General features: G+C 39.3%; 1 protein-coding gene across 1 annotated transcript in view; it reads right to left on the bottom strand.

Annotated features, from left to right (window-relative positions):
• LOC124554918 (protein unc-79 homolog) overlaps window positions 1–21,197 on the bottom strand; it is an 859,177-nt gene that overhangs the window by 127,245 nt on the left and 710,735 nt on the right. Inside the window, exon 43 of the mRNA XM_047128608.1 lies at window positions 1,229–1,339. Within this exon, the coding sequence (XP_046984564.1) occupies window positions 1,229–1,339 (111 nt within the window). The remainder of the gene's footprint in view (window positions 1–1,228; window positions 1,340–21,197) is intronic.

The raw sequence follows: 21,197 nt of genomic DNA, 5'->3' as shown, positions 1-21,197 counted from the left end.
AGAAATGAACTGATCTTTTATGAGAAGAGGAAACTTGGATTTGACTTTCAGACGGACAAAAAGTCAAGAAGAAGAAGAAAACAGCAACTCCTGTGACAGTAACTGACAATTTTGTGCGTTGATCGAAGTAACGACAAAAGTGAAAATGTAGGCTTTGCATTCAGGGGTGGTCAACTGGAAATTGTGGAATGGTTCTGTACTCTGTACAAATGAAATGAAATGAAATGTCGTGTGACGAGGGCCTCCTGTCGGGTAGACCACTCGCCTGGTGCAAGTCTTTTGACTTGACGCCACTTCAGCAACTTGCTCGTCGATGGGGATGAAATGATGATGATTAGGACAACACAACACCCAGTCCCTGAGCAGAGAAAATCTCCGACCCAACCGGGAATTGAACCCGGGTCCTTAGGATTGACAGTCTGTCGCGCTGACCACTCAGCTACCAGGGGCGGACTCTGTACAAAAAGGAATTGTTTCCAGATATTTCACATGAAAAAGTGCAAAATGCCACCTTTTTTTAGCCACATTGACAACATTGTACCATTTATTTAGTTGCAACAAAATGCTCCTTGTGGGCATTGATACTTAGGATCAATGTATTACATTTTGGAAAATGGCAAGTGAAAGAGTTCATATGACCACATACATCTAATTGAAGAAACTTAATATTTTTTTCACAATATTTCTGTGTGTGCCAAATATATGGTGAAGAAAAGGACCAGCAACAAGTGTCAACAGAGTTCTAGGCTTACATAAAGCTGAAGTTCATTTATTTTTTTCCAACTTGGATGCCATTTCCAAAAAAAACGTGCTGTGTCTGTATTTTCATATACGTTAAGATCATAAAATGTGTTACTTTCTTAGAACAGGAATTTTGTTCTGTCTGTATTCCATGGTATTCATACACGCAGTTAGGGTGTTGAAATTACCCAGGTACTTGGGGCATTACCAACAGGTTGCAGATCTAAGAAAATGTTTATATGGCTCTGAAGGTGTTCATAATATCTTGATTTTTCTAGTATAGATATGTGTTCAACAATCCCAGGTCACTCAGGGTGCCACAGATTTGTTCATGGCACTGACAAATTCCAAAACAAAATGTGGTGTTATTTCCCTGCTCTTCCCTAATTTCTATGTACACATGGTGTACACATGCAAGATCTTATACTGCACACATAGAACATATAAAACGACAAGGATAAACAATATTATTATTAATATGACTTACCCTTGTAAATGCTCTGTTGCAAAGATAGCACAAGTCAAATAAGCTGTTATACTTGATGGCATGATTCTGGATAGCAAAGCTCACTACTTTTGAGAAGGGATCAAGCAAACCCTGAAAATGTTAACAACATTAATTATATGAGATTCAGCAGTATTGAAAATCTATATCAAGGCCATGAATAAAAGTTGTAATTGCGATGAAACACAGAATGATGACAAAGTAAGTAAAGGTAGTACCTGTGAATTGAGTAAAGAATTACTACAAATGTTTGCAACACAATATAAGTAGAAAATGTGCATCTATCATGTAATTTCCAACATCATTAGTAACTAATTTACAAAACCTGTCTAGTTTACAATCCTCCTACTATACTGTCCCTGTTTCATCTACTTCTGTGTATGTATGTTACAAAGCACTCTCAGTGTAAGGTACACAAAAACATATTTTTCGCTGTAGCATATAAGAAAGTATTTTTCCAGCCAAAACTGTAGATTGAGGATAAGTGGAAGAAGTGTGCTTGTGTCTTTGTATGAATCATAATTAACCATATATTATGCTAATGAAGCATATAGTAGCAGTTTATGGTGGACTGAAAAATATTGGTTAGTTGGTTGGTTTGGGGAAGGAGACCAGACAGCGTGGTCATCGGTCTCATCGGATTAGGGAAGGATTGGGAAGGAAGTCGGCCGTGCCCTTTCAGAGGAACCATCCTGGCATTTGCCTGGAGTGATTTAGGGAAATCACGGAAAACCTAAATCAGGAAGGCCGGACGCGGGATTGAACCGTCGTCCTCCCGAATGCGGAAAAATATTGTTAAACATGTCCCTGAACATTGGTACCTGAATTCTGTACATAAATATCTATGAGGAAATAAGCATCTTTTGCAAGGGTGAAGAAAGAAAACCAATTATGTTCCCTCAACCTACCTTTCTCTGTACAGGCATGTTTTGTTAATATGATGTGACATGGAGTCTAAATATACACCCAAGTAATATTCCAGTATCAGCTATACATATATTCTATATGACATCACGCCCATAGAGAAACTGTTGTTTCTTCAATTTTTACCGATTAGCCATAGTCATTCACTTTCTTCAGACACAAGGGGAATGATCTAATTATCTCATTTCACATACCCGGCACACTGTTACAGCCCAGAATAACACAAGGTAGTTTGTTGTAAATCATTAATTCTGTTCACAAAGGTTATCACATTTGTTCAAACAAATCACAAAAAGATGTGATGGCTCTACATCAAGTTATTAATACAAGTATATGAATTTCCATACTGAAATTCAAATAAATAAAATAACAGTACAGTTAAGTTTGTCACAGTAGTGGGTAAGTTCTGGCAGGTTCCATAATTAAATAATATAGTCAAAGCAAGACCAATAACTAAGTCCCAACTACGTTATAGTATTTAAAAAATCATCAGTGATGCTGCTTAATCATCCACAAACGTTAATTATGAATATAGCTATTGCTCTTACTAAGTTTAAGTCTTTCAGTCACAAACATTTACAGGACTTGAAAGAAAAATGAAAATGTTAAAAGCCCCATACGCTCCTCAAAATTCTATGGCCCATAAAATTTCAAAGTTGATTACTGAAGCTGTGCAGCTGACTTTTCACTCAAAAACTAAGTTCAACACCTGTGAAAAGTGAGCAAAGACCCAGCATCTTCTAACAAATACTCTAAAATCTTGCCCAACATGAAATCCTAGGTACAAAAATGTCACCTATTTATAAACATGTCGTGCTCACAACACTTACAGATTTAAGTTGAAAAATGGTCATCATTTAAATTAGATGAGTTTTCTTAATTCAGTATGTGGCTATCATTTAGGATTAGTTGAGAGATAACACACACTAAGTATTCAATACACATTTATTAATAACTCATATTTATAAATTATGGCAGTTGAACATGTTACATGCCAAAAAGCAGTCCAAAGAAGCAAAGTCACAAAGAGAGGGCGCTCTGCGCGAGAGACGCCACAGAGCAACCCCCCCCCCTTCCCACCCCCACCCCACCCAGTAGTGTGGAGCATGGTGGAGGGAAGGCTCATTACACTAATTCGTAATCTTGGTGCCAATGAGGCAGTTGTAGGTGGCAGACAGCATGGGAAGTGGGTGCAGCAGTGTTGGTGGTGCAGCAGCACCGTGGTTCTGATGGCTGCACACGCAGAGACAAATCAGCCAAAGGCAGGGCTGTTGTGTCAGGAGGTAGATCATTGAGAGACCAAGCCAGTTTCAGCTGATTAACAGACACAGTCTGTGGCCGTCCGTGCAGGTAAATGATGAACGTGTTCGTACCGTGATGTAACACGAGTTGAGGGCCCGAATAAGGCGGCTGCAGGGCTGCTCGCTCAGTGCCATCTTGCAGCATATCAAAGTCAATCTACATCTACATGTACATCTACATTTATACTCCGCAAGCCACCCAACGGTGTGTGGCGGAGGGCAGTTTATGTGCCACTGTCATTACTTCCTTTTTCTGTTCCAGTCGCGTATGGTTCGCGGGAAGAACGACTGTCTGAAAGCCTCCGTGCGCGCTTGAATCTCTGTAATTTTACATTCGTGATCTCCTCGGGAGGTATAAGTAGGGAGAAGCAATATATTCGATACCTCATCCAGAAACGCACCCTCTCAAAACCTGGCGAGCAAGCTACACCGCAATGCAGAGCGCCTCTCTTGCAGAGTCTGCCACTAGAGTTTGCTAAACATCTCCGTAACACTATCACGGTTACCAAATAACCCTGTGACGAAATGTGCCGCTCTTCTTTGGATCTTCTCTATCTCCTCCGTCAACCCGAACTGGTACGGATCCCACACTGATGAGCAATACTCTAGTATAGGTCGAACGAGTGTTTTGTAAGCCACCTCCTTTGTTGATGGACTACATTTTCTAAGGACTCTCCCAATGAATCTCAACCTGGTACCCGCCTTACCAACAATTAATTTTATGTGATCATTCTACTTCAAATCAATCCGCACGCATACTCCCAGATATTTTACAGAAGTAACTGCTACAAGTGTTTGTTCCGCTATCATATAATCATACAAAAAAGGATCCTTCTTTCTATGTATTCGAAATACATTACATTTATCTATGTTAAGGGTCAGTTGCCACTCCCTGCAGATCTTCCTGCATTTCGCTACAATTTTCTAATGCTGCAGCTTCTCTGTATACTACAGCATCACCTGCGAAAAGCCGCATGGGACTTCCGACACAATCTACTAGGTCATTTATAGGTATATTGTGAAAAGCAATGGTCCCATAACACTCCCCTGTGGCATGCCAGAGGTTACTTTAATGTCTGTAGACGTCTCTCCATTGATAACAACATGCTGTGTTCTGTTTGCTAAAAACTCTTCAATCCAGCCACACAGCTGGTCTGATATTCCGTAGGCTCTTACTTTGTTTATCAGGCGACAGTGCGGAACTGTATCGAATGCCTTCCGGAAGTCAAGGAAAATAGCATCTACCTGGGAGCCTGTATCTAATATTTTCTGGGTCTCATGAACAAATAAAGTGAGTTGGGTCTCACACGATCGCTGTTTCCGGAATCCATGTTGATTCCTACAGAGTAGATTCTGGGTTTCCAAAGTAGATTCTGGGTTTCCAAAAATGACATGATACGCGAGCAAAAAACATGTTCTAAAATTCTACAACAGATCGACGTCAGAGATATAGATCTATAGTTTTGCGCATCTGCTCGACAACCCTTCTTGAAGACTGGGACTACCTGTGCTCTTTTCCAATCATTTGGAACCTTCCGTTCCTCTAGAGACTTGCAGTACACGGCTGTTAGAAGGGGGGCAAGTTCTTTTGCATATTCTGTGTAAAATCAAATTGGTATCCCATCAGGTCCAGTGGACTTTCCTCTGTTGAGTGATTCCAGTTGCTTTTCTGTTCCTTGGACACTTATTTCGATGTCAGCCATTTTTTCGTTTGTGCGAGGATTTAGAGAAGGAACTGCCATGTGGTCTTCCTCTGTGAAACAGAGGGACCACCTCGACCCAGCGGGTCACATCGTGAATAATCGATAAGATATACCTGTAACACTTGGAAGGGGGGAGGGGACCAACGACGTCAATACGGACATGTCAGAAACGCCCCTTTGGAATGCCAAACTTGCACAATGGGGGTTGAGCATGCCTACTGACCTTGCTGTGCTGGCACGGAACACTCGCATGGCTCCAAGTGTGACAATCGTGCTTCACACCAAGCCAGACGAAGCGCTCCATGACCAGCTGCGTCATAGCTCGTGACCCACAGTGAGCAATGCCGTGCAAGGCATTAAAGACCATAAAATGAAGGGCAGCGGAGACCAGGAGCTGAAGTGTGCCTGTAGAGGTGTCACAGAGGACAGGGCCTGACAGAGCTATTGTCTGAAATTATTGGCCGTATATCATCGTCTTCAGCTTGTAGTCAGGTGAGTTCCTCCAGGTTCTGCAGTATCATTAGGAGGAGGATGCAGGAAAGGTAGTCTGCCACAACATTCTCTGTGCCACAGATATAGCATGTGTTAGAAGAGTGCTGATAGATGTAGTTCATATGGCAGAAACGCCTCGGTGGAAGGTCCTTAACTGGATTATGAATAGCATCCACAAATGGCTTGTGATCTGTATAGATCGTGAAGGCTCGCTATGAAAGTGTTTAATCACCTTGTACACAGCGAGGAGCTTACAGTCGAAAGCTGACCACTTGCACTAGCTCTTAGTCAGTTTCTTGGAAAAGAAGTGAAGGAGTTGAGTGGAGCCAGTGGTATGCTGTTGTAAAACAGTGCCCAGAGCTGAGTCACTGGCATCAGTCATGATCAAGACACAGGCCTCAGGGTCATGGTGGGCAAATGTGATGGCTTTGGCGAAGGGAGTTTTAAAGTTACCAAAAGTGTCGAGCACTGGTTTGGTCCACTTCACCCTCCGTTTTGCAGTGGTGATTTTGCCAGAGAGAGGGCCATTTGGACGGAGGCAGCTTGAGGAATATGGCGGCAGTAAAAGTTTTCCATACCCAGAAAAATACAGAGCTGAGCATAACCCTAAGGGAGAGGAAGGTTTATGGTTTTGACATGAGAACTCATCAGTCAGAGGCCGTTGGCAGAGACAGAATGGCCGAGGAAGGTAACGGATGTGGAACACAGTTTATATTTACCATGATTGATCATAACACCGTTGTCAGTTAGCGCCGAATGGACCACATCGAGGTGAACTTGATGCTCCTCAGCAGAGGAGGAAAAGATACGTATATCATCTAAGCAAAGGGAGCAAATGGAATCAATGAACCACTGCCACGTATGCACAGCATTTTTCAGTCCATAAGGTATGTAACAGTATCCAAATAGACTGAAAGGTGTGATGATGGCTGTCTTCAGAATGTCTGGTGAATATATAGGAACCTGATGATATGACTTGGAACAAACTGAAACGGAGAAAAAGGTAGAACCACGGAGTAACTGAGTGAAATCTTGGACAGGTGGAAAGAGGTAGTTATTGATAATGGTGCGGGCCTTAAGGGACCCGTAGTCCCAGTACATGTGTAAGGTGCCGTCCTTTTTGGGAACAAGGTGAATAGGAGAAGACCAGTTGCCATTGGAGGGGCAGAGGACGCCCGATGCCAACAGATCCTGAAAGATCTCCTTGGCACGCAGAAGTTTGGAAGTGTTAAGGGGCCTGGCCTTATAACGAACAGGAGGGCCATCTGTGGTGCAAATCCTATGACAAGTGCCATTACTGATGGCCGATATTTGTGTAAGGGGGTCGGCAATAAGGATCAATGAGGTATCCACAGGCAACGTCGGTTCACTGACCTTGATGAACCTGGCGTTGTGGCGTAGGCAGGGCGTCGGCTGTATTTGGTGATGGAAGGCACGATGCAGGAGTGACGCGGCGTGAAGAATCAGGAGGGGCACATGCAGATGCAACTTGGAGACTTGTCCACAGTGGTGCAAAGAAAACAGCATGCAGTGGAATGCTAAACACTGAAGCAGGTTGGTGGGAAGACGATGTAGAGGTGTGTGATGCGCCACCTCGCTGCGGGGCAGGAGATGAGCGATGAAAGGTGTGCTGTGCAAGTGACAATTCGGCAGAGGTAGAGGTGAGGCAATTGTGTAAGGCATTGTTCTGGGTGTGGAGTTCGTTGATCTGTAAGGGCATGTACAACAGATCGGAGAGCCGTGTCGTTATGCGCTCGACCAAAGATGCACATGTGGAAAGCATAGCCAAGGGGGCAGAGAGTCAAGTGGTGCTGAACTTGTGTGTGCACAGAACTGTAGAACCAGATGTGTGGCGAAGCGTGGCGGCCTGCAGGTATAGTGAAAGTTCATAATGGTATAGGAAATCCAACTCGATCACAGGTTGTCAGGGCAGTGCAGAACAGGAGGGGGTTTGCAGCTGACTGTGTTGGGGCCGGTAGCTGATCGGGTTGCTGCTCAGGTGAATGAATTGAGTAAGGTTAGGTGGCCTCTGGGGTGGCTGGACGTAAATAATTGTTCACTTTTAGACAAATTCAAACTAGGTACACTTGTGCACTCGTGATCACAAGTGGCATAGTTAATGGGGCCCGTTGCACTTGCATTGAAACACCCTGGTAGATCTGTCGTGGTGGAAATAATGTGGGCTGGCACATGTAGTTCGTAAATGACGAAAACAAGCACAAAATAACTTGTGATGAGACGACGATGGTGTCGGGGACACCACTGTGGTTATCACGTATGATTAGTTGAGAGAGAACACACACTAAGTATTCAATACATGTTTATTAATAACTCATGTATATGGGAGTTGAAGATGTTATGCGCTGACAGTGAACACTAGAACAAAGCAGTCCAAAGAAGCAAAGTCACAAAGATAGGGCACTCTGAACCAGAGATGCTACAAGTACATAACAGATGGAGTGGCTCCCCTCACTGGTCACTTTCAAACATACTGATTACTATCACACAGGTATTAATCATAACACCAATAAAAACCATAAAATAGTGCCACATTGCACAGCTGGTTTTAAACAAGAAATGAGAGAAAACATTATTACACAAATAAATATTAGCTATTAAATCAGAGAATATTTTCCTGTAGTTTTACAATGTGTCACTTATTTCTATGTAGCTTGCACCAAATTCAAACTATGCTCAGTTTACTTAGATGCCCGTTTCAGTAAAAATGTGTAATACTTAATTCAATGAGGATACAGCTTATATATACATATATGCTTATGATAAAACTTGTGGAGTGTCTTGATTTCTGGTTAATTTAATTGAATACTATTGTTTTAATTAAAGTACCAGTACTTTAGATCCATTTAAGTTACAGTCATTCAGAGTTAGTGGATATTCATTGTACAGTTGAGCCATTGTACAACATATTGTTTGTGACTGCAGCACTTTTGGTTCACCAGCAGCATAATGTAAAGTATTCTTGTAATAATTACTTATAAAAATCAATCACTCTTAAAAACAAGAGTTTGTGTAGCATTGTGCAATATTGCACTGACCTAGAGGTGTCAAGATTCAGAATTAGGTATCTTTATTTATTATGTAGTACCTTACAACTGATTTAGTATTTTTCTATATAAATTATGAGTAATATTTCATCTTTAGAAGAAAATATATCTGCAATCAGTTGGCCAGTTGCCCTTGCTGGTTTAATCATTAACTTCCTTCCAGGAATTTCCAAGGCTGTTCATTACTGGATGCTCACTCTCTCCTCACTTCCTGTCCACACAAAGCTGCACCAGTTTCCTCATGGTCCCAAGCCAGGAGCCATCAAGGCTTGTAAACCCAGGATATCATGTTCCTTGAGAAAGATACCTGTAGTTACAGATTGTTTTCTTACAACTGTTGTCTTCACCCAGCTTGTATTTGTAAGCTATGCCCATGTGAGTCTTAGTTCTAGTAAACTGAATAAAATATTATTCATACTGAAATGCCAATGTTAGTTTCATGACATTAAAACAAAAATAGTGGATGGCATTTGAAAACCCATCAATATGGTCATTTTTCTCTAAATCAAGTTTCAACGGGTTTCACAGGATGTGCCCATTTCCAGAGTTTCAGTAATTTACCTTGTGGCAGGCAACTTGGTCAGCAGTGGAGCTGTCATGAGTCACATTTTTATTACTTCTCCTTGAAGTGTATCTGCTTCATGGGCTTCACCTTGTCATAGACTGTATATCGCAATAAACCTCATATGAGGAAGGAAAATATACTCTTAAATCACTGGACTACCACTTCAGAAGAGAGGTGTCAGATTCCTGTCTGGTCATCAAGATCTAGATTTTCAATGCTTTTACTAAATTACTACAAGTGAAAGACAGAAAAGCTCCTTTGATAAGGGCCACAGCCAGGTTCCTGCCCCATCTTTGTCGGATTCTGAGCTTTTGCTCCATGTAAAGTGATGTTTTACTTCTAGATTCTACTACTCTCTAATCTAGATTGCACTTTGTACTATGTACACCACACACAATATAATATTTCAGTTCAAGTCATTATCAGGATCTGTCAAATAAAACAAAAGTAATAAAACATAAACAGCAGAGTGTACTATGGCTACTCTATATGAAGTTGCCCTCTGGTATCTCAGAGAGAGTAGACTCCTGCATAAGAAGATCCCAATTAGCCCTATCGCAGTTGTGTGGTAACTGAACCCCTAAGATAAACCAAATAGAGGATTATTAATTTTAATACTTACCATGTTTACTCAGCAATGGCCAGGTTTTATGTAACTCTACTGTCACATATTCAGGATGGTACATTGTTACTAATTTAGATATGTATTCATTCACTGTACATAGTTACTAATTTAGATATTTATTCATTCACATATTATGCAACAATGATTACTAAACTACAGAGGGGAAATAGAGCAAGAAGAAAGAGTGATATTTTCAGAAAGTTAGATAAAAGGCATTCATGTCAAATCTGAAAGAACTCAGAACAGTTATCTTTGATTAGGAACAGTCATATCATATCTCAAAGGACCTTTAGACAGGAACATATGAAGGAACTGAGACTCAAGACATACCTTGCAATGAATAGACATGTACTCAATAGAATATTTCATGATGTGAGGGACACTCTGTGGCATACATTTACTGTAAAGAAACAGTGACTACTGCATAATAGGTGTAAAACAAACCATAGAGCTATAGATAGAGGAATACTGAATGAAATAAATTTGTCAGTCATTAGGGTAATGCAAGTAGTCTTCAAGGGCAAAATAGCAGAATCTTACTGAAAGATTTCTCACAAAACCCAGAAAAATGTTGTTTATACAGGGCAAGTCACCTAACATTACCACTGGATATATTTCATAAACCACATCAAATACTGATGAATCAATTCCAAAGACCGAACATGAGGAGAGGGGCTAGTGTAGTTGGTTAATACAAACCATTCAAAAATGCACGGAAGTATGTTTTTTAACACAAACCCACGTTTTTTTAAATGGAACCCCATTAGTTTTGTTAGCACATCTGAACATATAAACAAATACGTAATCAATGCCATTTGTTGCATTGTAAAATGTTAATTACATCCGGAAATATTGTAACCTTGAGTACCACTCCTCCACTGTTTGATCGTGTGTATCGGAGAGCACCGAATTACGTAGGGATCCAAAGGGAACGGTGATGGACCTTAGGTACAGAAGAGACTGGAACAGCACATTATGTCCACATGCTAACACCTTTTTATTGGTCTTTTTCACTGATGCACATGTACATTACCATGAGGGGTGAGGTACACGTACACACGTGGTTTCCGTTTCCAATTACGGAGTGGAATAGAGTGTGTTCCGACATGACAGGCCAATAATGTTCAATGTGGTGGCCATCATTTGCTGCACACAATTGCAATCTCTGGCATAATGAATGTCTTACACGCTGCAGTACATCTGGTGTAATGTCACCGCAGGCTGCCACAATACGTTGTTTCATATCCTCTGGGGTTGTAGGCACATCACGGTACATGTTCTCCTTTAACATACCCCACAGAAAGAAGTCCAGAGGTGTAAGATCAGGAGAATGGGCTGGCCAATTTATGCATCCTCCACATCCTATGAAACACCTGTCAAACATCCTGTCAAGGGTCAGCCTAGTGTTAATTGCGGAATGTGCAGGTGCACCATCATGCTGTTACCACATACATTGACATGTTTCCAGTGGGAAATTTTCGAGCAACGTTGGCAGATCATTCTGTAGAAATGCGATGTATGTTGCAGCTGTTTGGGCCCCTGCAATGAAGTGAGGACCAATGAGGTGGTCGCCAATGATTCCACACCATACATTTACAGTCCACGGTCACTGTCGCTCTACCTGTCTGAGCCAGTGAGGATGCATGTTCCGTAGATTCACTGCCCCATGGTTTGTGAAACCCGCTTCATCGGTAAACAGGTAGATCTGCAACGCATTCTCTGTTAATGCCCATTGACAGAATTGCACTCGATGATTAAAGTCATCACCATGTAATTGCTGATGTAGTGACACATGAAACGGGTGAAAGCGGTGACGATGCAGTAAGCGCATGACACTACTTTGACTCAGTCCACCGGCTCTCGCAATGTCCCGTGTACTCATGTGTGGGTTCATGGCAACAGCAGCTAACACAGCAACTGCACCCGCTTCTCCTGTGACGGGCCTGTTACGGACCCGTTTGCGTGCTACGACCATACCTGTTGCATACAGTTGGCGGTAGATGTTTTGCAATATGCAGCACGTTGGATGCTCTCTGTCTGGGTACCGTTCTGCATACACCCTGCAGGCTTCAGCTGCATTTCGTCGACACTCGCCATAGATGAGTATCATCTCCGCCTTTTCAGAGTTCGAATACACCATGGTCACAGTTCCTACAACACTACACTATCACAGACGTCTGGTAACGTGGTGTACTTCAGTTGGTCTGCATGCGGAAACAAATGCAGAATAACAATAGCAGCAAGCGCTACATGCGGACACTGCGACAGCTAGACCAAACCACAACAGTGCACTACAGCCACACTCGTAAACACGGTCATCAACATAAACATGTCCCTGCAGATGCTGCTCGCCGACCGTGGCCCGTGTTTGTTACAACACGCAACTGAACGTTGGAGGTTTCAAGCGTCAACTTTAGGTTACAATATCTCAGGATGTAATTAACATTTTACAATGCAACAAATGGCACTAATTACATATTTGTTTATATGTTCAGATGTGCTAACAAAACTAACGTGGTTCCATTAAAAAAATGTAGGTTTGTATTAAAATAACATACTTCTGTGCATTTTTGTATGGTTTGTATGAAACAATTACACTAGCCCCTCACCTCATGTTCGGTCTGTGGAATTGGTTCGTCAGTATTTGATGTGGTTTACGAAATATATCCAGCGGTAATGTTAGGTGACTCACCCTGTGTATTAAGGCTGTCTGTGACACCAAATTTAGCTTTCAGAAACCCTTAATGAGAAAATGCTAGCACTTGGTGTATTCTGTGATTTGTCTAAAGTGTTTTACTGTGCTGATCACCAGATTCTCTTGCAAAAAGCAAAATTTGTAGGAATAAGGTATGTTGCAGGAAATCGGCTAGAGTCGCATCTCCAAGACAGAAAACAAAAAGTTGTTTTGAATAGCTCAGATGAATAATGTGATGTTTCCTCACATTCTGGATGGAGTTCCGTTACATGCGGAGTGCCTAAGGGCTCTATTCTTGGGCCACTATTATTCATGATTTTTATAAATGATCTACCATCATGTACAAGCCTGCCATGTAAATTTACATTATTTGCTGATGATAACACAATTTTTATAAGCAGTAGAATGGATAGTAATTGTGAGGAATCCATTAATCACATACTCTCAGAGGTGGTTAATTGATCCAAGGTGAATAGCCTATCATTAAATTCCAGTAAGACCAGCTTCATTCAGTTCTGTACAAAAACAGAAAAAGAGAGAGAGATAAGTGTGACATGTGGTAATCAGCCAATAGAAAGAATGGAAACAATAAAATTTCTTGGAGTGCACATTGACAAGAAAATGAACTGGTCTTCGCATATAACAGATCCCTGTAAGAAGCTTAGCTTGCTACGTATGCTTTACAGGTTGTCACTACATGTGTTGAGCCTAACACTGCAAAAGTGACATACTATAGCTATTTTCACTCACTCTTTGGATACAGCATTATTTTTTGGGGCAACCAGCCATTAGCAAGGAAAGTGTTCATTGTTCAGAAGTGAGCTTTAAGAGTTAAATGTTGGTTGCGCCCAAGAGACTCATGCAGAAATAGCTTTCCAAAACTTAAAATATACACAACTACATGCCAATATATTTTTTTCTCTCATGTGTTTTGTCTGTAAAAATATAGAGATATTCCAACAAAACAGTAATTATCATTAGCATAACACATGGAGGAAGAATGACATACACAGCAAGGACAGAAATTTGAGCTTGGCGCAAAAGGGTGTCCACTACACTGGAACAAATCTCTTCAATGCTCTTCCTCCTGAAATAAAGATGGAGGTTCATAACAAGAGTAAGTTTAAGTAAGCATTAAAAATATTTATGCTAGAAAAAGCTTTTTACAGTCTAGATGAATTTTTAAATAAATAAATTGGAAAATTTTAATATTATATAATGCAAGTTGATATAATGCCACTAACAATGTTATTTAACTTGAGCTCTGTATCCGTTTGTGCTCTGTATCTGTTTTTCTGTAGTGCTTTAATGATTCTAAGAAAATATGTATCATCTTTTTTTCTGTATTGCTGCTCAATGAATTTAGTGTATAAATTTTTATATAATTATGTACTCAAATGTCTGTATATACTATAAGATTATCATATTGTATTTGTAAAAAACTGACTCATTCCATATCCTTGTGAATCTAACGCAGTTGGACCCATGAAACAGGGAATAAAATCAGTCAGTCAATCAGTCAGTCAGATAGTCATGGATGGCACAAAAATTGAAATTGAGGGAAGAAAAGAAAAAGCGGATATAACTAACTCTGTTTTCAAATTTATGTTTGCTTAATTTCAGCACCACTGCAAAGATGATGGATATAGATATTGATGTCAGTGATGATGAGAAAGAACTAAAATGTCTAAAATTAAACAAGTCTCTGAGGCCTGATGGAACTCCTGTTATGTACAGCTATAGCACCTGAATTATCTCTGCTTTTGACAATAATATTTGGCATATACTTAAAACAAAACACTGTGCGCAGTGATTGGAAAATGCACAGGCACACTTTGCCCACAAGAAGGTTAACGCAAGTACTCTACAAAAGTATCATCCTGTCTCACTGACATCCATTTGTTGTAATATCTTGATAGATATTCTGAGTTCAAACATAATGAGGTATCTCAAACAGAATGACCACCCCTATGTTAACCAGCATGGATGATACAACACCCAACTTGCACTTTTCTCACATTACATTCTAAAATGCATGGATCAAGGTGATGGAGTATTTCTTGATTTCCAAAAATCATTTGACTTGGTGCCACACCAAAGTTTATGAACAAAAGTATGATTATATGGGATATCAGACAAAACTTGTGACTGGATTGAGGATTTATTGATAAGCAGAAGATACCATATTATCCAGCAAGGAGAGTCATTGACAGAAGTAGATGTAACTTCAGGTGTGCCCCCAGGAAGTACATTGGAACCCCTGATGTTAACATTGTATATTAATGACCTGGCAGACAATGTTAATAGTACTTTAGGCTTTTTGCACATTCTGGAGTTATCTATCATAAACTACTATCTGCAAAATGATGCACAAATACCCAATTCAGATCTAGATAATATTACAAAGTTGTGTAAAGTCTTGCAGCTTGGGTTCAATGGTCTGAAATGTAAAATAATGCACTTGCAAAATGCAAAAAGATAGTATCCCATAACTACGTTATCAGTGGGTCACAACTGAAATCAGCTAACACATAAAAATACCTGGATGCAACAACTTATAGGACTGTGACATAGAATAACCACATTGTATCAGATATAAGTAAGGCAGGAGTTAGTCTTAGATTCATTTGTGAGATACTGGGAAGATGAAATTCATTTACAAAGAAAACTGCTTGCAAAACACTTATGCATCCCATCTTAGAATTTTGTTCAAGTTTGTAGAGCCTATAGCAAACAGGACTAACAGATGATACTGAATGTATTCAAAGAAGGCAGCACAAATGAACACAGGTTTTTTTACTCATGGGAGAGCATATAGAAATCATGAAAACCTACATTGGTAGGCTCTTGAAGACATATGACAGTTATATAAGAAAATACTGCTTAGAAAGTTCCAAGAACCAGTATGTAGTGAAAAACCTAACAATGTTTCTCTGTCTCCTATATAGTGCTACCATACGGACTATGAAGACGATATTAGACTAACTGCAAGATGCATTAAGAGATTAAAGCATCATGCTTGCTGTCTCCATATGTGACTGGAATGACAATAAACATGTCATATAATGTTAAGTACTTCCTGTCATGATCTTCTGCTTTGAAGAGTATGTGTATAGATGTAGACGTAGATTTTACAATGGTATTAGATGTACAGGGTGACACAGAACAACGGGAATATTTGAAATGAGTAGTGGCAGCCATGGGCAGGTGACAGCACTGTGGGTTCATGACAGTTAGCAAGTAAACAGTTTGCCATTTCAGTAATCATGGCTCAGTGGAATGGACAACAGTGTGTGTTAGCTATAAAAATGTTTTATAAAAGCAACAGTTTGGTAGCAACGCAGAGGTAGTCTCAACGTTTTTATAATTTAGCATGTCATGATGCCATTACATCAAAACACACAATAAAATGTTGGATTAATAACTTTGAAGAGACTGGATCTGCCCTGAAGAAGAAACCAACAGGATGACAAGAAGTGTATGTTCTCCAGGGAACATTGATGTACACGAATCTGTCTTATGGAGTCCACAGTGTTCAATTCATAAGCAAACAGCAGTGGTTGGAATGTCCTGGGAGAGTGTCACAGAATTCTTTATCTTGATTTAAAATTTCATCCTTAAAAACTACAGATGGTGCAACAATTAGAGGACAACGATTAATGGTTATGATTAGGATTCTATCAACAAATGGTAACAAAAATAAACAATGACAATGAATTTATAAGCAAGTTGTGGATGTCAGATTTTTATCTCACAGGTTATGTGAATAAACAGAGCTACCATTACTGGGAAAACACAAATCCTACTGATGTTCATGAGCACGCTAGTAAAGTGACAGTATGGTGTGGTGTTTCATCACATGAGATTATTGGACTGAATTTTTTTGCAAATGAACAGTGAAACACAATAACTGTCAATGTCAATCGTTACATGGAGATGTCACGAACTTTCATTACACCTGCATTGAGCAACTTTCCAAATGTTCAAGACGTTTGGTTTCAACATGATGGAGCAACATCACACACTGCATGGCAATAAATGGCATATGTGCAAGACTTTCTTGGCAACCATGTGATTTCACAATTTGGTAACATTCTCTGGACCCCAGATCACCAGATTTATCCATTTGTGATTTTTCCTTGTGGGGCTACCTCAAGAGCGAAGTCTAAACGACACAACCAAGAACCTTGGTTGAGTTAAAACAGAGAATTTGGGATACAGTTCACAGTATGCAAGCTGAGATGTTACAGCAGTCAATGAAGAATCTCAACAGCAGATTTAATGAATGTATTTGTACAGGAGGACGCCACCTAAAGGATGTAAGTTTAAAAAAAATGATAAATGCCACAAATGTTTTGTAAATGGCAAAGTTGTAAGGATTCAATTACTATGAATGCAATTTCTTTCCTTCATCACTTTTAGTTTTATTGGATTGTGGAAATGTTCCCATTTTTCTGTGTCACCCTTTGTCTGCCCAACACAAAAAAGAAAATCTAATTAGAAACTAACTAATTTATTCATACAGGCATTTAATTATTTACTGGTCTAGCATGACAATAATTTATTATTACATACAATGCTGGTTTTTATTTACATGTCAATAAGCAGAAATGTGATAATTCCAAAACTAATTTATAGTAGTAGTTTGCCCTTCAAAGCATCAGAGGAAAAATTACATTTTTGCTGAATAAATGTTAAGGCTCTGAACAGTTCTGACCATCAACATTGGACCTCTCTTTGAACAAAGCCAATTACTTGCAACCTGCAGCATTGTTTGCTTAAAAATAATGACTAAAGAAGATCGTTATTTATAGACAATGGGAAAGCAATCTGTTTTATATCATTATAAGTAATTAAAAAAAAATTCAAATCAATGCAGTAGTTATGCTCTACTTATAAATCTGCATCCAAAACAGTTTTTTTTCTTGAGTCTGTATCTTGCTGCAGCAGTTACTTAACATTCTACTTCTTTACTTTTTTCTAACATATTCTCAAATAGTTGTCTTTGGCTGATGCTCTTGCACCTGAGGGCAGGCAACCACCTTGACACCCTTTAGATTCTGCAGATCAACAAGCAGGCTCTAGAACAGCAGCGAAGCACCAGTCAGATGAATGGGTGTTGAAGCCTCTGTACAGGTACATTTTCAAAGTGTGCAATGAAAGTGTGCATGTGACAATGATGGTGTTTGGTGTTGCTGAACTGGGTTGTCTTAGACAGATCCTTTGCCATAAGGCATGAACACCATTTGCTGCTTTGGATCACATTCAAATTTCATTAAATGGTTTTGAGTGGTTCCTAGTGGTTCCATACAGTATACCAGAGCAAAAGTTGCAGTTGTGCTACACTCCAAAGGGGTCAGATTGTGTTCAGTGGGTTTGCAGGCCCCCCAGTGTCCTTAGAGAATGGTTGGACCACTCGATGGGTGTCAGCAGTATTGAATGTTGTCAACAACCTTGTCCTGCTGCTCATCACACAGTGAACTGCCATTTTTGACCATAAAATGTGTGGGAATCAGTGTAACCCAAGGGAAGGGGTGGCATCATTTCTGAGCTCTGGCCTTTTTTTGCATGTGGTGACACCTTGCTGTTTGAAGTGCTGCTGAGCCTGAGAGTGACATTTCAGTGCGCCACACCCTTGTACAATTACAAAGGCACACTGTAGGCACTTTTGAGCCAAATTTCAAACTTTTGCATTGAATAGGAGATAAATATGGTGTTTCAAGAGAGTGACCCCTTAAATGTGTTGAGCAGTACACTGAGGTAGGTAACCTGAATACAGTCAAAAATATGTTACCTTTAGTCTGCATTCCACTTGTCCAAACTTTCATCTCTCCACAGCTGAAAAAAATTCTTACTTGATACTGTGATACCATGAGGATGTAGCTACTGAAATTATTTAACCAAAGTTTCAAGAAAGAATCCATATAGTCAAATCTCCTTTGTAGCACTTGCACAAAATCCTAATATTTCACCTAAAATGTTTACTTTCCCCAGCACCCAGTGTAGCTCAGACTCCAGATCCTACTCACAGCTCTACAAACTCCATCTATATAAAACATCTACCAGATCTATCAAAGACAGTTTAGCTCACCTAAAAATGAAAAGTTTACTGCTCCACCAAAATGCAGTTTTGGAATACGAGTGGCACACAAACACTTGCTAAATCAGATCATACTATGAAAATAATTGTCTGACATTCAAATGAAAAGTCTGTTCTATACAATGTGAATAGTGTATGACCACAGTATCTCCCATGGTAACTTAAAAGTTCTCCTGCATATAGCCATTTGAGGCTAGGGCTCATGGTTACAACTACCATCATGAGGGAATACATAACAAGGCTTCAAACGACTGACACTCCTTGATTGGACACTGTCTCTGAATGTTCTGATGGGGCTGCCTATGTGTCCTTGGTGCAAATGGCAAATGGGGTACTCACTTCTTGACTGCCAGTGCACCTAACTATGTACTTGATAATCATTGTTCTTGTCACATTAAATTTCTAATAACTCTCCCAAATGGGATTATATCTACTCCCTGATTATTCTTACAGAAGATAAATGTTTAAAGAACATGTGATTTAAGTTTTGATTCTCTATTCAAATAACATAACTTGTACAATTTCTTAATTAAAACTTGGGGTAGTCACTGGAATCTGAATGGTGCTTTCTGTTGAACTGTACATCTTAATCATACATCTGCTGAAATTTGGTTCATCTTTATTATTTTATAATCAGAACATGGTGCTGTAATATCTGTATCATAACTTAATTCTAAATGGTAGATCATCTCTTATATGTATGGTAGTCTAGGCCAAAATTTACAGTTTTTGGATAAACTTGGTAAATATTGAACTTAACACTGTATAACCTTCCATATGATGTTTTAATACAAAAACACATTTGATACTTAACTCTTGAGGCTTCAAATTTCAGTTGATGTGGGATTTTGGCAAAACACTGATGACCTGCAAAATACTTCTACAGAAATTTTACAAAATGTTCTTACATCACAACACAAATCTAATTAAAATTTTGACTTCATGTCTTCAGATTTCAGTGCAAAAGTATGTCATACATCTCCTTGGAAAAATGTAAATATTTCCAGTAAAAAGAAATCATGTGCAAATTGTAAGAACGAAATATCAAAACTACACGAATGAGTATCCAGTCTACAGTTTATTATCAGTACACTAAAAATGGAAATTACTAAGCTCCAAACACCAAAATGTGAACCACTGACAAAGGAAAGTGCGCTGAAAATTCCGTCATTTTCTGATGAATGGTCTAAAGTGTTCAAGAACGAAGTTAAAAAAGTGTTGCAAGAAGAAAACAGTGTTCTGAAGATTAAACTCAAGGGCCCAGAAGCACTAATTGTGAACAAGGTGCAGCAAAAAATTCTTATCATGTATGTTTCATGTGAAAACTCGCAACCTGTTAGGCCTCAAACAATTGCTACAAAAGGAGAAAAAGTGCTCATTTTAAGTGTCAGTCATGGCAGAAACTGTGTGAGTATAGTACAAGGCAAATTAGATAAAAAACTCAGTGTGTAAAGTATTATAAAACCTGGTGCACCAATTAAGGAAATTGTGAAACAAGTGGACAAATTAACGGATAACTTCTCCATTAACAATACATTAATCGTTATTGGTGGTACAAATGACACTGAAAAACCTCTGGAAGAATTTTTGACAAAACTTATAGATTCTTTGGAATATATACTTAAACTCATGCACAAAACAAATGTAATAATTCAGTCAATACCGCTTACACTTGATGCACAATGTCTACATGAAAAAAAATCAGATCTGTAAATCGCATTATGTTAGCAAAAAATCAACACTGCCACAGTCATTTGTAGGAAGAGATTATCTGTGAATTTCAGATTGAACGCCTCAAAAGAAATGAATATACAACTCATGGCTTACATATAAACAAACAAGGAAAGATTTGCATTTGTAATATGCTTGCTTCTTTCATACAAATGGCGACAACTGAAAAACCAAGTACAGGTACAGGGAAAAAGCATATGCAAATGGACAATCAGAAAAAAAGTGCCAGTCTTGAAGTGAAAGTGCAACCTACAAAAAAACAGACAATTATGGACCAGTATATAACAAAAAGTAAGCTCAAAGAAAGTCACAACAACACTCTTAACTAGGTTAAATTTCAAGCCATCAAATGCAGCAATAAGGCATTCGTTAATGGACAGATGGTTGAAAAAGAACAAACAAAAGTGGAAATTGGGAACATTTCAACAGAAGAAAGACAGGAACCCACATACAGTGAACCAGCAAGCCATATGTCACACACCATGAATGCCATGCCTGAAAACATGAGGACTTTTCCCACTACATACACTAGCTCAAATATTGAGGTAAGTGGACAAGCAAGAAATGATTTACTCCCTGTACCTAATTTTAGATTGCTCCATCAAAATGTTCAATCACTCTTGAATAAACTAAATGAAATAGAAATAATGTTAAATGATGTAAATGATATTTATGTACTATGCTTAACAGAACACTGGTTCAAACAAGATATGTTAGAGCAAACATACACTGCTCAGTTCAAACTAGCAA

Source organism: Schistocerca americana, chromosome X, assembly GCF_021461395.2.
Source record: "Schistocerca americana isolate TAMUIC-IGC-003095 chromosome X, iqSchAmer2.1, whole genome shotgun sequence".
Classification (NCBI taxonomy): domain Eukaryota; kingdom Metazoa; phylum Arthropoda; class Insecta; order Orthoptera; family Acrididae; genus Schistocerca; species Schistocerca americana.
This window is presented reverse-complemented; position numbering and strand designations above follow the sequence as displayed.